This window comes from Aedes albopictus, chromosome 3, assembly GCF_035046485.1.
Source record: "Aedes albopictus strain Foshan chromosome 3, AalbF5, whole genome shotgun sequence".
Taxonomy (NCBI): domain Eukaryota; kingdom Metazoa; phylum Arthropoda; class Insecta; order Diptera; family Culicidae; genus Aedes; species Aedes albopictus.
The window spans coordinates 155,666,345-155,688,554 of record NC_085138.1 but is presented as its reverse complement, the minus strand read 5'-3'; the positions used below and the strand labels follow the sequence as shown (position 1 = coordinate 155,688,554).

At 44.8% G+C, this 22,210-nt stretch overlaps 3 protein-coding genes across 3 annotated transcripts; 2 read left to right on the top strand and 1 right to left on the bottom strand.

The window, feature by feature from the left end:
* The first annotated feature begins 2,347 nt into the window (after nt 1-2,347).
* LOC109431864 (gamma-tubulin complex component 5) lies at nt 2,348-21,322 on the top strand. The gene is made up of 5 exons (XM_062859867.1): nt 2,348-2,366; nt 8,695-8,790; nt 8,861-10,594; nt 19,821-21,078; nt 21,152-21,322. Exons 2-5 carry the CDS (start codon nt 8,710-8,712, stop codon nt 21,193-21,195), a joined length of 3,117 nt encoding a protein of 1,038 aa, XP_062715851.1. The 5' UTR covers nt 2,348-2,366; nt 8,695-8,709; the 3' UTR covers nt 21,196-21,322.
* On the top strand, nt 5,981-8,479 carry LOC115257002 (uncharacterized). Its single transcript, XM_029856234.2, has one exon. It carries the CDS (start codon nt 5,981-5,983, stop codon nt 8,477-8,479), a length of 2,499 nt encoding a protein of 832 aa, XP_029712094.2.
* Nucleotides 21,246-22,085, bottom strand: LOC109422753 (DNA-directed RNA polymerase II subunit Rpb4). The gene is made up of 3 exons (XM_019697632.3): nt 21,875-22,085; nt 21,607-21,787; nt 21,246-21,542 (listed from the first exon to the last, which is right to left on the bottom strand). The coding sequence occupies exons 1-3, from the start codon at nt 21,936-21,938 to the stop codon at nt 21,368-21,370; spliced, it is 420 nt and encodes a 139-aa protein (XP_019553177.1). The 5' UTR covers nt 21,939-22,085; the 3' UTR covers nt 21,246-21,367.
* Between the last annotated feature and the right edge of the window lie 125 nt (nt 22,086-22,210).

Below are 22,210 nucleotides of genomic sequence, written 5' to 3'. Positions count from 1 at the left end.
GATGAACCTGTAGCAGTGAATGAAGTTCCTGAAGCGCACGAGCCGATCGAAAATGATTCTGCTGACGACGAGGAATACGAAGATCCGACCGGCGCGCTCCCTTCGCAAACAAATAGTGGAGACTGTCCTGCAGAGGCGTCCACGAGGCACAGCGGACGGGAGCGCAGAATCCCCGGTAAGTTTCTTGATTTTATTACTGGCTTTAAAGCAAATACTGGCAGTGGATGTTTCGCAGGTTCCGATGGCAGCTCCGAGAAGACTGACAACGTGGTGATAGCTTTCGCACTGAATGCGGAGGCGTTCGTCGAGGACCTACCGTCAACCATCGACGGTCTGAGGAAGCGAGACGATTGGCGCCACTGGGAGGCCGCCATCAACAGCGAGCTCGAGTCGCTCGAGAAGAACAAAACGTGGGACCTAGTACCGAAACCAGCGGGAAAACACCTTGTGGACTGCAAGTGGGTGTTTAAGGTGAAACGAGACGTAGCTGGAAACGTGAATCGCTACAAAGCGCGGCTGGTTGCGAAAGGCTACTCGCAACGGAAGGGGTTTGACTTCGACGAGACGTACGCGCCGGTGGCCAAAATTGCCACTGTTAGGACGCTTCTGGCGGTAGCGAACAAGAAGGGGTACCATATTCACCAGATGGACGTAAGGACCGCCTTCCTCAACGGCATACTGAAGGAGGAGATATACATGCGACTACCTGAGGGCCTCCAGAGCACAAACCCAGGTCTAGTGTGCCGTCTCCAAAAAGCGTTGTACGGCCTTAAGCAGGCCCCGAGGAGCTGGAATGATCGATTCCATTCGTTCGTGACGAACCTAGGGTTCAAGCGGTCGAATGTAGACAGTTGCCTGTACCATTTGAAGTCGAATGGATCCGTCGTCTACCTGCTACTGTACGTGGACGACATCGTCATTGTTTCGGACCGGATGGAGCTGGTGGATCGCATCAAACACCAACTATCACACCAGTTTGAGATGTCCGATATGGGGGAGTTAAAACTCTTCCTTGGTTTGAAAGTGGATCGAGATTTGAGCGGAGGAAGCATGAAAATAAGCCAGCCCAAATATATCGCTGACCTCCTACAGAGATTCGGCATGGTCGACTGCAAGCCGGTAGCAACCCCGATGGAACCGAACCTGAAATTGGAAAAGAAGAAGCAAGAAGAAGGATTAACTACGAAGTCGTACAGGGAGCTCATCGGATGTTTGACGTACCTGGCACTGGCATCAAGACCGGACATCAGTGCTGCGGTGAGTTTCTTCAGCAAATTCCAGGCCGCACCAACCGATCTCCACTGGTGCCAGCTGAAGCGCATACTGCGATACCTAAAGGGGACCATGCATCTTGGTCTGGTTTACAACCAACGTGGAGAAGGTGAGCCGCTAATTGGATACGCCGATGCCGACTGGGGCAACGACCAAGATGACCGCCGATCAATATCCGGCAACGTTTTCCAAGTTTATGGAGCTACTGTCTCGTGGATGACTCGAAAGCAAGCAACAGTATCACTTTCATCAACAGAGGCCGAATACATCTCTTTGAGTCAAGCTGCCTGTGATGCGATTTGGCTCAAGAATCTGCTTGACGAACTTGGAGTTGCTCTACATCGCCCGATTCCGTTATTCGAAGACAATCAATCTTGTATCCGCATCGCTGAGGAACCAAGGGAGCACAAGCGGATGAAGCATATTGACATCCGGTACAACTTTATCCGAGAGAAGATCCAGGACGGCGTTTTTAAGATCATCTATAAGCCAACATCCGAGCAAGTTGCGGACATCTTTACCAAAGGATTGGCACGAGGATCGTTCGAACGGCTGCGGAACAAGCTGGGGCTCTTCGGTTGAGCGGAGGTGTTGAGTGTGCAACCGACCACGCGTTGCCCTTAGCAACCTAACTAGATATAAGTTGTGAATATATTAGATCAATCGAAGTAGGCTAAAAAATTTCAAATAAAAAATTATTTCTCTTTTGTCGACGTTCTCACCCAGTAAAGACGTGTTCACGTGTAGCTCTGCCTATTTTATTAATACCCGCTTACGCAGGCAAATTAGCACATGAATAGTATGTGCTCCAAATTGTATGAGTCGCTGCTGTATGGTGCCTCATCAAAAGTATGAGTCGCACTAATGGAAACCATTTTGTTTACCCCCATTGCAAAAATCCATGTCCCGGACACATAGAAGGGATGAAGATTTTTTTTCCCAGTGTTCATCAATCCATGTGCCGGTGCCGGTTTTATATGTGACGATCATAGTTACTTTTCGACCAAGTGTGTAGAGCCCCCGAAAACGAAATGTCATAACAAAAACGAACCAAAACACCCTTCCAGACCGAAACAAACCCACTTTCAGTTCCAGTTCGTTACATTTTATTAAGAAAATTGATCATTCGAGTTCCGCCATTGCGCGAAGATAACGTGCTTACCAAACGGAGCGTGAATAAAATCAGTTTTCGGAAATTTTGAACAAGTTATCGTAGTTTTTTGCGTGAATTGTGAAAGGAAAAAGACTTTTGAGAATAAAAAACTAAAAAACCAGGGTGAAATCGAAAAAAAAACAAGGAAATCAGAAAGTGAAAAATCAGCATCGCGAGAGCCGCCATTTTGGCCGGTCAACGAGAATATAACCCCAAAATGGACGGAGTGAAAAAACCACCGGACCCACCAGAGGAAACAGATGAAGACGTGAATATTACCGACTGGGCAGGAGCAGCAAGTCTATCGGCACAGCAAGCAGGACAATATCAACAGAGGAGGGAATACACGAACGTAGTGTACACAGAAGCGGACACGGGCCCATACCGAGTGTATTTCGAGCTACGGAACAACGATGGAGTACAAAGGATCAACAAGTTCGCGGTGGGATCCACGCTGCGAAAAAAATGAAAAATTCAAGCAGTGCATAACGGACATGAAGCAAGTCGGACGAAATCGAATTATGGTCTTCATCAGCAGCTACACCAAAGCGAACGCGCTGGTGGAAGAAGTAAACAACAGCACAACGAGCAGCTACAAGGCATACGTACCACTACATCTGGTTAGCGTGACGGGAATAGTCGACGGCGTTCCAGCAGACATCAGCGAGGAAGAGATAATGGGTGATATCGCAAGTGACGTGCAAATCATCAGCGTAAGGCGTTTGCACCGCTGGGTGGACGGCAAAAAGATACCCGCGAACCGAATCAGTGTGAGATTCAGAGCGAATGTTCTACCCGATCGTATCCGCCTGTTCTGTTGCTGCAGCAGGGTAAGGCCTTTTGGACAAAAACTAACGGCATGTGGTAAGTGTCTCAGATTCAACCACCGCGAAGACAGATGCAAAGGAAATCGAAGATGTAGGAACTGTGCCGGTCAACACGACACGGCGGAAGAATTCCAGCATTGTCGAAATAAGCCGAAATGTGCGCACTGCAGATCAGAAGACCATACAATGCAGGACGAAAATTGCCCGGAGAAAATTCGACAAAAGAACATCAAACTGATGATGGCGAAAACAGCAATAACGTTTGCAGAAGCTAAGGAGTGTTTCCCTCTAAGGACCCACAACACCTATGCACCGCTGGAAGATCTCAACGATTTTCCAGTGCTAGGCGAATCGTATGCAGCAACCCAACATGGAGAGTCACTGAGACAGCAATGGCAGCGAACAAACCAAGAGCGAGAGAGGATCAAAGCAGCAGTCAAAACATACCCCGACCAACCGAAAAAGCAAACTAAACAAGGAGTCAAGAGAGCGCGGAAAGAGGAGACCCAAAAGGCAGGACCAACAAACGCAATGAAAGCAACGAACGAACGTGATCGAATACTGGCAGAGGAATCGAGCAGCACCAAGGACGGTGTCGCACTGAACAACCAAACCACCAGCGAGAAAGAGAAATGGGAGCACCTGATGCGAGAAGCGCGCAACCAAGCGGAGCAGACGGCTAGCCAAGCAGTAAAAACGACGATGATGACGTTCTACACTGACTTTCTTAGTCAGTTGGGAAACCAGGAGGAAATCAAGAGTAAGTTTAAGCAATGCACACAAAAATATTTTAACTTAGCGAATTCAGTAGTAGAATGCACAAACATTTCGAAATAAACCAACATTACAGGTCAGATACAGATAAACACAAATTTCTAGCTCAAATAGGTAAATCGTAGTATTCAATAACAAAATTCAAACCGTTAAAAGCTTTACAGTGTAACATACAAAGTTTAGAGAAACACAAGGCGGAATTACATAGAGTCCTTGTCGAAGGAAGCTATGAAATTGTTTTGCTATCCGAAACATGGACGAAAGGTGATTTGGAACAAAGTAACCGCTACAAAATCCCTCGATACCATTTCATCGCTCAATCCCGAAACGACAACTATGGAGGTGTTGGAATTATGCTACAAAACGAGTACAACTACCTGGCGATCACATTGCCGGCTACGTCAGATTGGACCCAAGTCTGTGGAATAAAGATATGCTCCCTAGACATCGTAGTAGTGTCGGTGTATATCAGTCCTGATATACCGGCGAATGCATTCGAAGATGATATCACCAAAATCGTTAGCAGTTTGGATGGGCACCGAAAAGTGATATTAGCAGGAGATGTGAACGCACATCATTACGCTTGGGGGAATGAAAAGTGCGACAGAAAGGGGAATATCCTAGCAGATATAATCAACAGTAGCAGGTTTCTGATAGCAAATGATGGATCCAGCACATTCGTTCCGATTCAGCTAAACAAAAAGGCCACGTCAATCGATATAACGTTATGCACGGCTAAACTTTTCGCGGATATCCAGTGGAAGGTTCTCGACTTCAGTGTACACGCAGAAAAATAGCGCTAGTTTAAAACAATAAAACGCATGGTTGATTTTCAAACTGAGAATTTACTTATTCCAAAGTTATATTTAATTGTTTTCATTAAGGGTTTATCGATAAAAACAACCGATTACCATCATTTCATATAATGTCAAAAATTTCATTTGTTTCAACAAAATAAAAACCATAAACATGGTCCGAAACTTGGTCCGAAAGCACTCACACACCTATAAAATGCTTACCCCAACATCGCCACAACGAAGAAGGTGCAGCAAATCCATCACGCCAACTTCCAAGTGCAGCTTTGGTCGTGATGGATAACGCGCAGGTACTCTCGACAGCATCCACAAAAAGTTGATCAGCTTCGCCTTTTTTGTCTTTTTTTAGTCGTTCTCCTCCCCATCCGCTCACCGACGGTCTAAAAATAGATTTCCGAGCTGCCGCAGGAGCTGCCGTCACCAACACAATCACATTCCGGGTTTGTTAGTCGCAAAAGTGCAGTCGTTTAAAACAATATGTTATTTTATGTTGAAACTACCAAATCTCTGTTTGTTCTGACAAACTGTCAAAAATTTCGTCAAATGAAAACATTTGTATTATCAAACAGTTGCAACAGTTCAGTTTAAACTAGAAATCAGTTTGTCGCTATAGTAAACTGAAAAATCGGTTGATTTGAACTAGAATTCAATTATGTTTACAATTTATTTTTCTGCGTGTAGGTTCTCATCACATGGCCATCGAGAGCAGTCTAAACTCCAATCAAATTGCAACAACGAAATACATATATAACAACTATAAAATCTGTGAGGCGATGACTAACCTCGATCCGATGGTAGTGAAAAGTGTAGAGGATTTGATACCAGCAGTTAAAAAAACCTGTAGAGCGAATAGGAAAACAGACAAATACGTTCCAAAACATTGGTGGACAGAAGAGGTAGAACAGGCCTGGGTAGAAAAAACAGAAGCAAGAAGACAGTTCAATAGAGTATCTAGTCAATGCAACCTAATAGAATTCAAGAAAAAGGCAGCCATCTTTCAGAGACTGAAGAGAGAGGAGAGTAGGAAAAAGCTAGAGGAGTTTCCGAAGGAAGTTAATCCATTTTCTAGTTCGAAAGAGCTGTGGGGAAAGATAGGAAGATTGACAGGCAAACGATGTAGAAGAAAGGAAAACAACGTGATGTATGACAACAAAGAGGCTGCCGAGGCTTTCCTAGATGAACACTTCGGCAAACACGACCCGCAACCGTGGACGGAACCTGTGATACGATCTACAGGAGATGTAATAGACAACAATAAGTGGGATAGCATACTGGCGAAGAAATCCAAACCATCAGCCCCGGGAGAGGATCGCATTTCGTATGAAATGTTAAGGAAACTAAACCCGCAAGTTGTCGAAAATCTGTTGATGGACCTAAACAGAATGTGGAGGAGAGGATTCCCGGAAGATGCGCTGCGATCTATTCGGATTGTGGCGATTCCGAAACCCGGTCGAGACCAAACAACCCCATCAGGAAAGCGCCCAATCAGTCTAGTACCCACGATAACAAAGGTAGTGAATACAGCAGTCTTAGAGCGACTCCAAACAGTCATTGATGAGAGGAACATTCTACCACCAACATCCTTCGGTTTCAGGAAAGGACTCTCTACAAACACATGCTTAGAATTTATTGTCAACGAAGTAAAAAACTTAAAGCGGCAGAAAATGAAGGTTGCGTTGATCTGCGTCGATCTGAGCAACGCTTTCAACGCGGTCAAGCCTGACATCCTCAACGACACCTTGGTAGAACTGAGAATTCCAGATGAAATAATTTTGTGGATAGCTGGTTTTCTACAAAACCGAAGGTTGAGTCTTCAAATTCGTGGAGCGACCATTACAAGGACAATCAACAGTGGACTACCCCAAGGCGACATTCTGTCCCCAACGCTATTCAATCTCTATACGCGGAAGCTACACGACATTGGAGTTGGCGACGACGTCATACTGGTCCAGTATGCCGACGATTTCGGCATCCTGGTAAAAGGTAAATCGTTAGAGCAACTGAATCTCACAGCACAGAACTACATGGACAAGTTCATCGAGGCTGCAGAAAATCTGAACTTTAGGATAAACGCAGAGAAGACAAAAGGATTACTCTTCCATAACAGTGACAACAAACTGACGGTGAAAATCAATGGAACGCAAGTAGAAACAGTAAGAGTACATCGGCATCTCGGAGTCCAGATCGACAGTTTCTTAAGCTTTGGAGCCAACACCAGAGAGGTAGCAAGAAAGGTGACAGACCGTCTCAACATGCTGAAGGTTATAAGTGGGATTAAAACGGGATCGCATCCTCAAACCATGGCTAACATCTATAAAGCTCTAATAAGAAGTGTTCTAGAGTATGGATGCACAGTGCAGAACAACGCCAGTGCCACGAATAAAAGGAAGTTAGAAGTAGCGAATAACCAGTGTTTAAGAAAAGTGACTGGTTGCACGAAAAGCACGCCGCTCAACGCTCTAACCGCATTAGCTGGGCAATATCCATTGCATCTCAGGCAAGAACACGTCGCCAACAAACAAATCGCCCGATCTTTTAGCAGAAACAACGTGGTGGCCACTCAGCTTCGAGAATTAGAGATACCGGATGATTTGAATTTGGAGAAATACAGCTACCTGGAGAAAATGTACATCAGGAACAAAAACATCTTCGACGATATCATGCCAGTTGTGAAACTGCATGCAACAACTGTGGAAGTTCATCCTTATTTGGAAGGATTGGACACAGCTAAAAAAGAGACGAATCCGTTCAAAATGAAACAGTTAGTGCTTTTTACGATGAACAACAAATATCGAGGTAGAAGGAGAATTTTCACGGATGCGTCCAAAGAAGGAGAAAGATGCGGAGTTGGAATATACTTAGAAAGCTGTAAAAGAAGACACTACTATAGACTGGAACAGGAATCGAGCATCACGGCGGCGGAAATGACGGCGATCAAAGTGGCTATTTCCTTCGTCGAGCAGATGGAGTTACACAACTGCGTGATATACACAGACTCAAAATCAGCGTGCATGATTCTGGAGGATTCGATGGACGAGAAGGCCGGCTCAACAATCGTTGCGGAGATACTGAGGATAGCTCATCGTTTCGGAACAGCAATCCAGTGGATCCCGAGCCACGTGGAGGTTGAAGGCAACGAGATAGCGGATAAGCTGGCAAAACTGGGACTGTCCGACATAGCACCAACCTACGGTAATAGATTATGCTTGAATGATGCGCTGCATCGATTCAAAATACAAACCCAGGACAACGCCAACCGATGGTATCAGGACTACTCCATGGAAAAGGGTAAACGCTTCAGCGAGATTTTTCCTGTATTTTCGACCGAGCCGTGGTACTACAAAGTCCAGATGGAAGGTCGAGATGTCCGCCTGACAAACCGTCTGATGACTGGCCACGACTTTTCAAAGTACTGGCTGGCAAAGATGAAGATAGCAGAAGACGAGGACTGCGATATGTGCGAAGTTCCCGAGACGTCAGAGCACATCATTGTTCACTGTCCGAAGCACGGTTTCCTACGATTAAAGTTTCAATTTGAGCAAAAATATCTGAGCCTTACTGACCTGTACAAATCGAAATGCATTGAGACATACCAAGAAGTAACTGAATTTGTAAAACAAGCTAAGTTAAAACTGTAAACAAAACTCTAAACTGCAAGAATGCAAAACTGCAACTGGAAACGGCTAGTCGTCACTCCCATACAACGTCGGAATCGATGAGTTTCTGGCCATATAGTCAAAGTCACAGGGCCAAAATCGCTGAAACTGTCAGCTGACAGTTTCAAACAGAGTGAAGAAGAAGAAGAAGAGAAGAAAATTGATAAATTATTTACACATTTGCTAAATAATTGCAGTGCTAGAAATTAAGCATGTCATTGGCGCTGGAACAGCGCGAAGCCATCATCCAGGAATGTATATCCGAACTGATAAAAGTGCTAACCGGTTTCGATGTACGTTCCAAAATCACATACATTCACCACCTGCCAGAAAAAATGCTAATATTTTATTGAATTGTCCTAGGAATCCGAGGAAAACTTCATCCTGTGCCACCAGTTCGCGCAGGCCACCATCCGGAACCATCGGTTCCTCTCGGTGAACAGCCACGAGATCCGTCGGAAAGCGGATGGACTGATGGAAAATCTGCGGATATCGAATTTGGATCGGTTCGCCGATCGATTCCGTCGAGAATACGAGGCATTTCTGGGGGATCCGGTTTGTGCGGATCATTACGTGCACGACATTCAGTGGTCGGTGCTGTTATTTCTGATGACGGTGGCTCACAACCCGTTGGGAGCGATCCGGGAGCGGATAAGAAGAGGCTCGCCGGTGCGAATGGTGGAAGCTGGAGGGCTGGTGAAGAAGGAATCGATGCCGGACGACGGAGAAATGAGGGCGCTGGTGGAGGAACTAAAGGCGGATAACATTCAATGCTCGCGGGATGACGATTCGGAGCTCAGTGAGTGGTCTGATTCGGAACAGGAGGAGGAAGATGAGATGATGGAGAGGAAGGAACATCTGGAGGAAGTCCAAGGGGAAGGTGCAAAAGAGATTGTAGTTTACACTAGGGTATTATCGCCTCAGCGAGACCTGGGGTACGAGAGTTTCGATGGATCATCGTCGGAGAAGTGGCTGAAGGAGCACGTCCAATACGGCTGGTGGAAAGACTCGAAGGCCAAAGCGGAAGTCAACAGTACCCATGAGGGAGCTTCTTTTTGCGATTACTGGAACCAAACTATTCTAAAGGCTTCCCATAGCTTCATCAAGCCGGATCCGGTCTCAACCGTGTCGGAATACTGCTTAATCCGGGAGATTCTCTGGATGTTTACCACTCCAACCAATTGCAAATTCTTCCGCATAGACGACGACCAGATCTGGATCAATCCGAACGTATCGCTCTCAAGCACCACAGAACGCGGCCTCCACACCTTCCTCATAAACTTCACCCAGCAAATGACAATCGTATACCGATTGCGGAACTTTTGCCGTCGAGTATCGGAAGCAACCAGCCAGCCGATTCCAGCTCCCTACAGCTTCGAATGCTACGCGTCCGGAATTCGCGACTTCCTAGAGCATTTGGACGCCACCATTGTCCATCTTGAAAAACAAGCCATTGCCCAGGAACCGGATCGCATCGTCACCATCATAACATTGTTCCACGATCTGGAAACGGAGTTCCGTCTACTGACCAACCTGAATGATATCCACCGGTTCTCGGTGCTGGATTGGACCAAATTCCCCGCGCACATCGCGGTGGCCCATCTTCTGTCCGGACTGTTTCGAAGCGTCAAACTCAGTGGCAGCCGGGAAAAGACCAACCTGGCATTTGCCCTGCTCCTGTCCACCTTGAAGGGTTACATGAACATGATCGACGTCTGGTGGACCGAGGGCCGGTTGGATGATTGGCGGGAGGAGTTCCTGGTGGAGCGAACCTATGCCGCCGAGGAAGAAGGCGGCCAGATGACCGGTTATCGGGCGCGGCTGTTTTCCAAGTGTAAGAAGCGCTCGTTTTACGTGAGTGCGGCCGTTTCGGAAGTGATTGAGAACGATGCCATCATCCGGCTGTTGATGCACCACTCGCTGGAGGCCGGATATACGTTGAACATTCTGAACGATCTGGATCGGATCAATGACTTGAGAAGCGGGCAAGAGTCGGAGGAACCGATGGTGTACGTGGGATTTCTGGAAGCGATTGTGGAGGTGCTGGAAGGCTTTCGGACGGTGCAAGACGAATCGGAGGACGCCGGATCTGCGCAGGTATGATTGAGGGCTTGTGGAGGGCGTTGAGGAGAATATTAGATTATTTTAAATTTTACCCATCTTTATTTATGTATGCATGCAATTTTTTGAAGCAATCAATGGTGGTACAAATGCCACTAAAGGTTTCTAATGTTCTGTGAGGCTTTCGAATTTCAATAAGGCGCGTCCACGGGTTACGGATAAGTGGAATGGGAGCGCTATTGCATTTGTACTGTAATCAGCCAATGTGCTCATATCTCTTTTAGCTTCGTAGTACAAATCAACAGAACACAACAGAAATCGTTGCGCGGTGCTACAGTGGATCCAGGAGTTCAGCTTCACCACGAGCGGAAAAGTGTAGTTTTTGTAAGAGCAGTGATGAGCCAAATCCACTATCTGCAGCATTACAGGAAGTTCGTACCTAACATACACACGCTGCGATTCCGGCTCGACAAGCTGCTTGAGAAATAAACATGATTTCAGTTGGACCTTCGACCGGTTCTAGGAAATCCTTGGTTCCGACCTTCTGTTGACCCACTATGATTCGTGACGAAAGATCATCGTTTCGGCGAATGCAGGAGCCATTCCCAAATGAATGTATGCCAGCAGCAATCCTGGAAGGAATTCAAGGAAGAATCCTTGAAGGATTTCCAGAAGGAATCCCCAAAAGAATTCCATGAGGAATCTTCGGAGGAATTTCAGAACGAATTTTCGAAGAATTTTCAGGAGAAATCCTTGAAGGTACGGAATTCCTTCGGAATCTCTGAAGGAATTCCAGTAGAATTTCTTGGAGAAACCAGCAAACGATGTCCAGAAGAAATTCTCGGAGGAATTTCAGGACGAATCGATGAATCCAGATGAATCCTAGAAGAAATTGGGTTTTTAAATTAAGAAAAATGTATTATTTTTATGATTTTATTCGAAAGAGCACCTTTTTCTGAGTCACTATGATTTTTTTCAGATTTTTAGAACCTTGTTTTGGTACCTAAGATTAATTTCAAAGAGATTTTTTGAAATCACTTTTTGACAGCTGGGCAACTGTTTGACAGCTCCGCCCAGTACAAAGTGTGACGAGGGGTGATTCATCAAATCGCTCCCATACAAACTTCAAATTGATTTTTAGATAGGTTCCCGGACTCCAAAATTCATGAAAATTTGGATTTCGGCTCAGTTTGGCATGCAGATTCAGAATATGGCATTTTCTCAACACCACTTAAGAAGCCAATTTCAGGAAGAATCCCAGAAGGAATTTCAGGACGTATCCTCGAAGAAATTCAAGGACGAATTCGAAGAATATCCAGGAGGAATCCTCGAAGAAATTCTAGGAAAAATCCCCAAAGAAACTTCATGAGGAATCCTCGGAAAAGATTCAGCAGGAATCCTCGAAAGAATTTCAGGAGAAACCCCAGAAGAAAATTCCAAGACGAATGAATTCCATGATGAATTTTACGAGGAATCCCCGAAGGAATTCAAGCACGAATCCTCGAAGGATTTCCAGGAGGAATCCTAGACAGAATTCTAGAAGGATTTTCTGGAGCAATCATCGAAAGATGTCCAAGAGAATCCTCAAAGGAATTTTAGGAATTCCTGAAGAAATTCCAGGATAATTCGCAAATTTTTCTCAGAAGAAATCTTCAAAAAAATTCCTGGAGGGTTTGCTGAAAGAAATCTTAAAGGAGTTTTTGTAGAAATTCCAATGAAGATGCTTTAAGGAAACCTTGGAAATATGCTTGATTATTGATCTGAAGGAACTTCTAGAAGAATCATTGAAGGAACTCCTGGACTCCTGGAGAAATCTCTTATGTAACTCCTGCAGGCATTTCTGAATCCTCCTAGATAAATCTCCGAAAAAACTCCAGGAGCGATCCCTGGAAGTACTCTTGATGGAGTCCCTAAATGAACTTCTGGGGAGTAATCCCTAAAGGAACTCTTTGAGTAATCTTGGATAGAACTCCTGGACTAATCCTTGAAGAAAGTTCTATAGGAATCTGAGAAGAAACTTCAGAGGGAATTCCTGAATTCTCCTGGAGCTATCCTTGGATCCTGCTGTAAGATTCTCTGAAAGTAATTCTGGAGAGATCTCTAAAGGAACTTCTGAAGAAATCCCTGAAGAAATTCTACGAGAAATCTCTCAAGAAACATCTGCACGAATTCCTAAAACTCCTGAAGGAATCTCTGAAAGAACTCCGGGTCTAATCCCTGTAGGGATTCCTGTAAGAATTTATGTAGGAAATTTTGAAGAAATCCGTGGAGCAACTCTTAGACTAATCTCTAAATGACCTCCTGGAGGCATCCCTGAATCCTCCTGAAAGAATCTCTGAAGGAACTTCTACACAGAGAAAACTTTCTACTCAGTGGCTGAGTTGGTCTAACTCAGAAATCGAAAAATCCTTTGTATTCTTACTCAGTTTCAACTAACAGTGGGACAACCCATTGCCAATGGGTTGTCTCACTTTTAACGGAAACTGAGTAAGAATACAAAGGATTTTTGGATTTCTGAGTAAGGCCAACTCAGTCACTGAGTAGAAAATTTTCTCGGTGTAGAAAAATACCTAAAGGAGTTCCTGTTAGAATACCTAAAGTAACTTCTGAAGGAATCTTCGATGAAACACCCAGAGGCATCCCTGAGTCCTACCTATTGGGGAAATTCCTGGAGGATTTTCTGGAGCAATTCCTGAAAGAGCTACTATACTTCAGGAATCCGCGATAAACTTATGGAATAATTACTGGAGCAGCTTCTGTAAAAATTGATTTTGTTAGAGCACATTTTAACAGTGGCGTCTCGTAACCTCACTTTTCACCTGTTCAACAACCCTGAAAGTTGCATTTGCGGAGAATTAAGGATCCGAATCAATTTGAAAATGAGCGGAAACAACTATTCTCGTCATTTTCTACAAATTACACGCCAATTTATTGCGAAAAACCAAGAATTTGCATTCGTTGAACAGGTAGAGTTGAGGTTAGGGAATCGCCACTGCATTTTAATTAGAATATGAATTAGAATTAGAAGTTAGTACGCTGATGGATATACGCAGGATCGAGCCGCCACGAAAGACTTAGTAAAACATAAATTACTATTGACACTGTCCCACTTCTAAGATGCTTATGGGGTGGAAAGTAGAGCCCACGTTGGCCTAATGGGACCATCGGATAATACCTGAACGAATTCATAGAAAAATCTCTTAAAAACTCCTGAAAGAATCACTGAAAAATCTCCTTGAGGCATTCCGAAGGAATTCCAAAAGGAACCTCCAAAGGAATTTCGGGATGGATCCTTGAAGAAGTTCCAGGAGAAACCTGAACCCCTTTTTTCTCCAACAGCTTGTTGTCGGAATACTTGAGAGAGATCCTGAAGTAATCCATGATTAAACTCCTACAGGCATCTCTGAATCAAATATCATTTTCCTTCGAGGATTCACCCAGGATATCCTTCCGGGGATTCATCCTGGAATTTCTTCTAAGATTTTCTCGAGGATTGGGCCCTCTTGGACATTTTTCGATGATCCCTCCAGAAAATCCTTCGGGGATTTCCTATGGGATTGTTTCAACGATTCCTCATGAAATTCCTTCGAAGATTTCTTCAGGAATTTCTTCGAGGATTCATCCAGGAAATCATTCCGGGGTTCGTCCTAGAATTCATTCGGGATTTTTCCCTGAAATTCCTTAGGAGATTCCTCCTGGACATCCTTCGATGATTCCTCCAGGAAATTCTTCGGGGTTTCCTGTTGGAATTTTTTCGAGGATTCCTCATGAAGTTCCTTTGGGGATTCGTCCTAGAATTCCTTTGAAGATTCCTCCTGGATATTAGTCTATGTGGATATCCTTCGAATTCGTCCTGAAATTCCTTCAAGGATTTTTCCTGAAATTCCTACGAAGATTCATGGAATTGCTTCAAAAATGCCTCCTCCTGGAATTCCTTCGAGGATTCTTCCTCGAATTCCTTCGAGGATTCTTCCTCGAATTCCTTCGAAGATTCTTCTTAGAATTCCTTTGAGAATTCGTCCTTTAATTCCTTCGGAGATTCCTCCTAAAATCCCTTCGAGGATTCATGATGGAATTCCTTCAGGGATTCGTTCTGGAATTTCTTCGGGGATTCCTCCTGAAATTCCTTCGAGGATTTCTTCTGGACATCGTTCGATGGTTCCTCCAGGATTTTTTTTTCTGGAATTCCTATTGGAATCCCTTCGTAAATTGGAAATCTCAGACTTTCTGTACATAAATTGCGGCCTGGTTTCAGCGAGAATTATTATTAATTGCAGAAGCTATTTCAAATAAACATAAGGAAAAATGGAAGATAACCATGGACCGATCGATAGAAGATACGTGTATTGTGTGTGTATCCAGAAAAACTCGTAGTACAGTCAACTTTTGTTCGTTGCACTAAGCTCTTAGGCCAGTTACTGAAAGACTTTCACTAACTAGGTTGAGTTTTCAGCCGTCAAAAAATCTATAACAATAGAAATTCAGGGCTACCAACCTCGACAAATCGTGCTTTGTGTCAAAAAGTGACATTTGACTTCGTTTTAATCGGGCTATAGCCTACCTAACGGGCGCCCACCTAAACGTAGCCCAACAAACGAAAGTCGACTGTACTCAAAATATGAAGGGAGTCTCCGTTTTCTGCCTGAAGGTTTCCGGAAAAGGTAAAGTACGTTTTCTTGGTTGAACCTGACCTGAGTACGATCCGCATCTCCGATTGTCCATCAGTAGAATTTTCTATAAGATTGTAGGTACATGATCAATTCAGGATACGTATTTATTACTACTTTGTGAACTTCCGGGCTAGGCTATGGGAATATCCACTTGAGAGGACCCAGGATTTTCGATATCTTCAGTTGGAACACGATCAGGACAGCTGAAATCCTCCAACAGAACTTGTAACGGTAGCGTTTTCGTAACTGGTTAGGTGTGTGATCTTCTCAAACCTTGTCGTTTTTCGTCGCATAGAAGAATATTGTAGACCACACTTACTTTCTGCTTAATAACAAAAAAAAAAAAAACAGGACGAGTTCTTCTGTTTAAAACGCTGGTGATCTGTTATCCGGAAAGGATGGATTAGGGGTACAGCTACCTATCATAGGTCTGAAGGAAAATTTGCAATGCATCTTCAATGTCTTCTTCGCCGATCTTCAAAAGCGTCTCCACAAATCGTTCGGATTAACCATTAGATAACATAACAGGAGCATAACGACATACTCTGATATGACCGTTGCAAAGTTTTACACAAAGCAGAAAGCGAAGGTAGACGTCTGTTTTATGTGCTAGAAAGTGTAGGGATCGTAGATCTTCTTCAACCGCGTGCAGCTCACGAAGTCGCTGACCTGATTCCCTGCTGAATATAGTTTCGCTAATTCTATCTTCCGACATTCGCACTACGTGTCCAGCCCACTAAAGTCTGCCGTATTTTACATGTTTTACAATATTCGTATCTTTGTACACTTAGTACAACTCGTGATTCATGCGTCTGTGTCACAATCCATTTTCTTGTTTCCCACCGAGAATTATTTGCAGCATTTTGCTTAGCTTAGCTTAGACTGACTGCACACATCTATGGTTGCTATTCCGTGATTGACCCGAACCAATGACAGTTGCACAATGAATCAACTGAATAATTGACTGGGAGTGGTCAATATTCTCACTGTGCACGCTTCAGAGATTCTCTTTAACAGTACAATAACGGCGCCGACCACGTCCTTGCAGTCAGGTTGGAAGAGGGAAGGAATATTAGTAACAACCTTTGTTAAGTGAAGGCCCGCGTTTACCGCTGCGACTCCACCAAAGGCTGCAGGAAGGAGTGTTTGTTAGTAGGAAAGGTATCGTTGGGTCTGGATTCACTTTGATAAGTAATATGACCTTCGTGTCATGCTGGCTGCCGCGCTATTGTTTGCTTTACGCGGAAAGCAAACAATCGACCACCCTCATCAGGTGGTCGCTTAATACAGTAGACGTTCGATAACTGCAACATAAATAAAAAAAATCGGGTTAAGTACGGTTCCTTTGAATTCCACTAAGAATTTGCATCCTTTGACAGATACGTATTTCGACCTCAACTGTAAGGTCGTCTTCAGTGTCTTGTACTTGACTCGACTCGACGCCCATTTCCCATTTTGCCATTTTGGTCACTAACCTTTACAGGGCGGCGCCTGAAGATGAAGACAACCAGAATTTTCAAACCGCAGAAAATCGCCCAGGTCGCTAAATTTCGCATCTGATAAAACAAAAATTTTGATTTTCTCTACAATATATCATCAAATATATGTACTTATTTCATCTGGTATGTGAAACTACATGGCTCTGGATCAGTGTGGTCTGGTTGTTCATCGAATTTGAGCTAATTTTGTTACTGTTATAGTCATTTTGTTTAATGACCATTGGGCGCGCAGTTTATCGATATCCGTTTGTTAGGCCTACATTATCACATGTTAAACATAAAATGTATTCACTTTTATTTTTCAGTGCTAGAATGTAGACATTGACTGATACACTGTCATGAAAAAAATAGTCATGTATACAAATGTACGGGACTTCACATCTGACTTTTTAAAAAGAAATCTTTTTCTTCACTTGTGAACACTAAGTCCCGAATTTTATTAATCATTCATTTTTCACTTGCTACATAAGTCTTTCCTACGGCTGAAGGCCACACTTTTCTATCAGACTTCACTTAGAACTTGTTACATAAGTTTTTCCTACGGCTGAAGGCCACATTTTTCTATCAGACTTCACTTAGAACTTCTAACTGCTCGCACTCAAGGTTTCCTACTAACTGACTGGCCTCGACCACCTGGGCTGAGGGCGCACCTGCGTCCTCCGGTGGGGCTCGATGAGAATCTTGCTGGCATCAGCGAAAGGCCATCGGATGATGTTGGCCTGGATTGCGTCGATCGAAGTATTGGTGACCGTTGCCGTTCCAGGGGCATTGACACGCGTCGCTCGGGGCTTCGATGTTGCCAACGGTCGGTCCTCATGGTGGATTGCTGACTGCGTTGTCAGCAACTGTATGCTCGTCGTCCAAAGTTCGTTGTCGCCAAGGGTTGGTGTTCATGGCGGTTTGCCAAGTGCCTGGTCAGCATCTAGTCCACGATGGTAGAGACCGTATATCGTGGGTAGAGCTTAGGGATGTCCATAACCCCATATTTAGCGTGTAATAGTGCCTTGAATTTTTCGCATTTTTTCCTGCCGCACCCTGTATTTACTGCAAACGATGCGACAAAATATGCAATCTAACACGCTATTATTCGCTCGGAAAGCAAACAATCGATCACCCACGTCAGATGGTCACTTAATATTTCGAATCGAACCGCGGAAGCTAGTCGCCAAATATTTAACTGCAAATAACACGACCGAACATGCAAGCTGACGCACTATTGTTCACTTCATATGAGAAGCAAACAACTGATCACCCACGTCAGGTGATCGTTCAGTGTGGCTACAAAAGACGCGCCATAACGAAATGCTCATTTCCGAATAGGGAAAAAGAAAAATCGAACGACCGAAGCAAAAGCGCGCGACACCGGCACCCGGACGAAATCCCATTGCACACTGATCAGAATTATTCGCAGCATTTTGCGCTCAAAAACTCCGAAAGTTTTTCGGTCTACTTCGGTTGCGTCTGCAACTTACGGGATCTAAGTTGGTTACGCAATCCGTGAAAGGCCCTAGTCGCAGCTGCAATACGCCTTTTCACTTCACGGCCAACGCCATTGTCACATGGCACAAGGGTTCCAAGATAAACAAATTCTTCAACAACTTCAAACACATCCCCATCAATCACTACCTCAGCACTAAAACTACAACAAGGCCTGCCTTTGTCTTTACCCGCTATCATGTACTTCGTCTTGGTAGAGTGAATCGTCAAGCCTATCCTCGCTGTCTCTCTCTTCCAAGGAACATAAGCTTCCTCCACTGCCCTACGATCGATGTCGATGAGATCGATATCATCCGCAAAGCCAAGGAGCATGTGCGATCGTGTGACTGATGATAGTGCCATTCCTCTGCACACCAGACCTTCTAATCGCTTCTTCAAATGCGAAGTTGAACAACAAATTTGGAAGAGCATCGCCCTGCTTCAATCCATCCAAGGTCACAAACGGAGGTAGACAATTCGTCTGCGATCAGAATACTTGATTTTGTTCCATCCAGCGTTGCGCATATCATCCTAATTATTTAGTTTCGAAAGCCATGTTCTGGCATTATCTGCCAAAGCTTATTTCTTTTCACTGAATCGTCTTCTTCTTCTTCTTCTATGTGGCTCTACGTTCCTACTGGAACTTGGCCTGCCTCTCTTCAACTTATGTCGTTTTCGTTTTTGCGGTGGTGCTACACCGGTGCAGCACTTTTGCACCGAAAACGTTCGTTTTTGATTTTCGTGCTACACCGGTGTAGCACTTTTTCTGCACCGCTCAAGATAGTGCAGCACTCAAAAATTCGAGAGTGTAGCAGGTGCGCACCGTGTCCACCAATCAGCGTTCGCAAAGTTGTCAATATTTTGGTTTTTATTCACGCACACCAACGTAACTGCACCGAAAATGTTCGTTTTTTTCAGTGAAAAGTGTAGCACGAAGCGGTGTAGCACCGCCGCAAAAACGAAAACGACATTAGTGTTCTTTTAGCACTTCCACAGTTATTAATTGAAGGGCTTCTTTTGCCTGCCATTGCACGAATTTGTATATTGTGAGGCAAGTACAATGATTCACTAAATTGTACGCTGTTTTAAAATCAATGCACAGATAGTGTGTCTGCAAGTTATATTCCCGAAGTGTATCTAGGATCATCCGCAGGCTAAACATTTGATCCGTCGTTGATCGGCCCTCACGAAAACAAGCCTGGTATTCGCCGACGGAGGACTCCTCAAGAGGTCTCAGTGTGATGAACAGGACACGCGACAGTATCTTATATTCCGAACTTAAGAGGATAATCCTTGTGTATTTGACACACTCTAGTCTCGTATATTGGACATATGAGGCCATCTAACCAGCTGGTAGGCAATTCTTCATCGTCCCAAATCTTTACAATAATCTGTTGGATTGATTGATGTACCTGCTCGCTTCCGTGCTTAAGAAGTTCGATCAGGACCTCGTCCTTCCAACACTAAAGCACCCATTTCTTGTCTCATGGCAGACTATTCAGCTATTACCCTTCCTTATCTTCGATTTTGGACTGACTTGCGCTCTCATTGTCCCACCAAATGCTGCAAAACGAAAATGAAGAATACTTATAAATTGCATTTTTGTTTCTACAACAGGATCAAGCGTCGGAAACGCACGCCATTGAAAGCATGTTAAAGGACACCGCTTCGTCTTCAAAGCTGCAAAATCTCCAAAATCAAATCAAAGAAATCTGCGACGATGAAGTACTGATGCTGGCGTTGGGCAGCTCCTTACAGCTGGCCTGCACCGATGACGACGAAGATGAAGAACCAGATCTTCCGTCCGAGACTCCCATAGACTGTTTAACCAATGCCCACGCACTGTACCGACGGCTGAACTCGATCTCGGAACAGTTGACGCTTCCCCTGGAACACGTCCTATTTAGCGCCATCAAGAATCTCATGGAAACGAAACGGCAAGCGGCTAACCACTTCGTGACTACCATCTACAAGGAGGAGTTCCTGGTTTTGAATCATCTGAAGAACATCCGGAAGGTACTGCTGCTGGAAGCAAGTGATCTCATGTACTACTTCTACAGCGATCTGTTCCGACGGATCGAGGCCGGCGACAATTGGGCTAATCCGTATTTGCTGACCATCCAGCTGAATGACATACTGGCGTCGCGGTTTACCGACATGACTTCCCTGTTCACGATCGAGATCCTGACGGAGTACAAAAGCGAAACGACCACCGTGGTACTGGATGCGATCGATAAGGTCCGCATTCTATACAACCCTAGTCAGGATTTGAGCAACATGATCAACGAGCAGACGATGGCCAGTTATAACTGCGTGTTCCGGTTTTTGTTGAAAGTGAAATGGGCCCTGCACACGTTGGAATCACTCCGCTATCCGGAGTGTTACAAGAAGCGGCCTCCGTACGAGGAACCGTGTGTTCTGGATCTGAACCTGAAACGGCTGGCCATGCTGAAGTTCTGGATGATCTTCACCGTGCAGTGCATCCACTCGCACCTGATGACCCACGTTCTGCAGTCGCTGGGGATGCAGCTGGACGAGCGGTTGGAAGCGGCCGATAATCTGAACGACATGATCGCCGTCCATCAGTCGTACATCAGCACCATTTACGAGCACAGCTTCCAGACGGAGGAAAGTCAGGTGTTCCGGGAGGGGGTCATTCGGCTGCTCAACCTGGTGCACATCGTTCGGGATGAGTGGAACAGCAACGTGCTGTACACGGAAATGGACGCCCGCGGAGACATTGAAGACAACAGCATGATCGGGGATTTCATCAGCAATGCGCAGGTAGGCATGCTGGAGAAGACCTACTGCAAGTGTCACCACCAGCTGGCGGAACAGTTGAACAGGGATGTGTACAAGAAGCAGAAGGTGCATCGTAAGTATTACCTACTTTTACTACAATTACTATAGTATACTAGTTATTTAAATTTTTATCTTTCTATCAACAGTTACAGCCCTGGCGGACGCTCTGAGTTCCAACGTACCCTACTGAGAAGGCAGTAAAACTTCCGGCTTTCACAATACATTCGAGCAACAATCCCATTATGTTTTTACCAAGTTTATACGCTGCTAAGCACACAATTCAATGGAATCGCTAAGAAATGCAATTACATACCTCATTTAGCTTATTTACCTAAGGAATATAAATATGAGAAACACCCCTTCTAGTACTGCAAGCTTCGCTTTGTACCGATGTCGTCCAGAATTTGCCTCAGCTCTTCGTCCTCGAAGCGTCCCTCCAGCGACGGGATGAGAGCCTTGGCCTCTTCGGGTACCTCCGGGCAGAGGTTCCCCAACGCAGCCAGTTCGAATTTGTGCAGCTTTTTGGACATCAGTAAGCTGAGAACATGGAAAACGCGATTAAAGGACAATGCGGAATGTCTAGAACGGCTGAGGAACTAACCTCCGGACGCTGGCGATGGTTTCCTTGTTCTTGAACTTGCGGAACATGCCGGTGTAGTTGTAGGTTTTGAGGAACACTTCGGAAAACTCCTGCTCCTCCTCGGAGGATTCGTTCTGGTTCTTGCGGTGCTCCAGCAGCATGTGAACCTCGCTGATAAGAAGGGTTTCGGCGTTTTCGAATTCTGGTTGAAAAACAGTAAAATTTCAAGTTCACCCCAGTCTACGGTAAAGCCATCGCGTGCATTCGACGTCGACCATCGACAACCTACCTTTGGGAAATTGCAGATCAGCGGCGTCCTCTTCCACGAGATCAACTGGATTGTAATTGGCCATGGTTCACTGTACTGTGTGGTACGAAAATTACCGCAAAAATCCGGAATTTGATCAATAAATACTGACAAAAATGGTCCGAAAATGTCTAGCTGTACGCGGAGGAAGCTCACTCGTCGCGGTTTCAAAACAAAAATTAATTTGACACTTGTAGACGTTTCGAACATAAGGTTCAGCCGCGTTAACACCCACTTCCTTGTGAGATTTAGGGGTTGATGTCCAGGCTAGTATCATCATTTTCGCGAGTGCGACGCTCTGTTCGTTCGACCCCAAGG

What these genes read in the sequence shown, in the direction of transcription:
- LOC109431864 (XM_062859867.1), top strand. Translation starts at nt 8,710, where the DNA reads ATGTCATTGGCGCTGGAACAGCGCGAAGCCATCATCCAGGAATGTATA. An exon ending in AGGACGCCGGATCTGCGCAG is followed by an intron (nt 10,595 to 19,820) that starts GTATGATTGAGG and finishes TTTCTACAACAG; the next exon opens with GATCAAGCGTCGGAAACGCA. An exon ending in CAAGAAGCAGAAGGTGCATC is followed by an intron (nt 21,079 to 21,151) that starts GTAAGTATTACC and finishes TTCTATCAACAG; the next exon opens with TTACAGCCCTGGCGGACGCT.
- LOC115257002 (XM_029856234.2), top strand. Translation starts at nt 5,981, where the DNA reads ATGTATGACAACAAAGAGGCTGCCGAGGCTTTCCTAGATGAACACTTC.
- LOC109422753 (XM_019697632.3), bottom strand. Translation starts at nt 21,938, where the DNA reads ATGGCCAATTACAATCCAGTTGATCTCGTGGAAGAGGACGCCGCTGAT. An exon ending in TGATCTGCAATTTCCCAAAG is followed by an intron (nt 21,788 to 21,874) that starts GTAGGTTGTCGA and finishes TTTTTCAACCAG; the next exon opens with AATTCGAAAACGCCGAAACC. An exon ending in ACCATCGCCAGCGTCCGGAG is followed by an intron (nt 21,543 to 21,606) that starts GTTAGTTCCTCA and finishes CCATGTTCTCAG; the next exon opens with CTTACTGATGTCCAAAAAGC.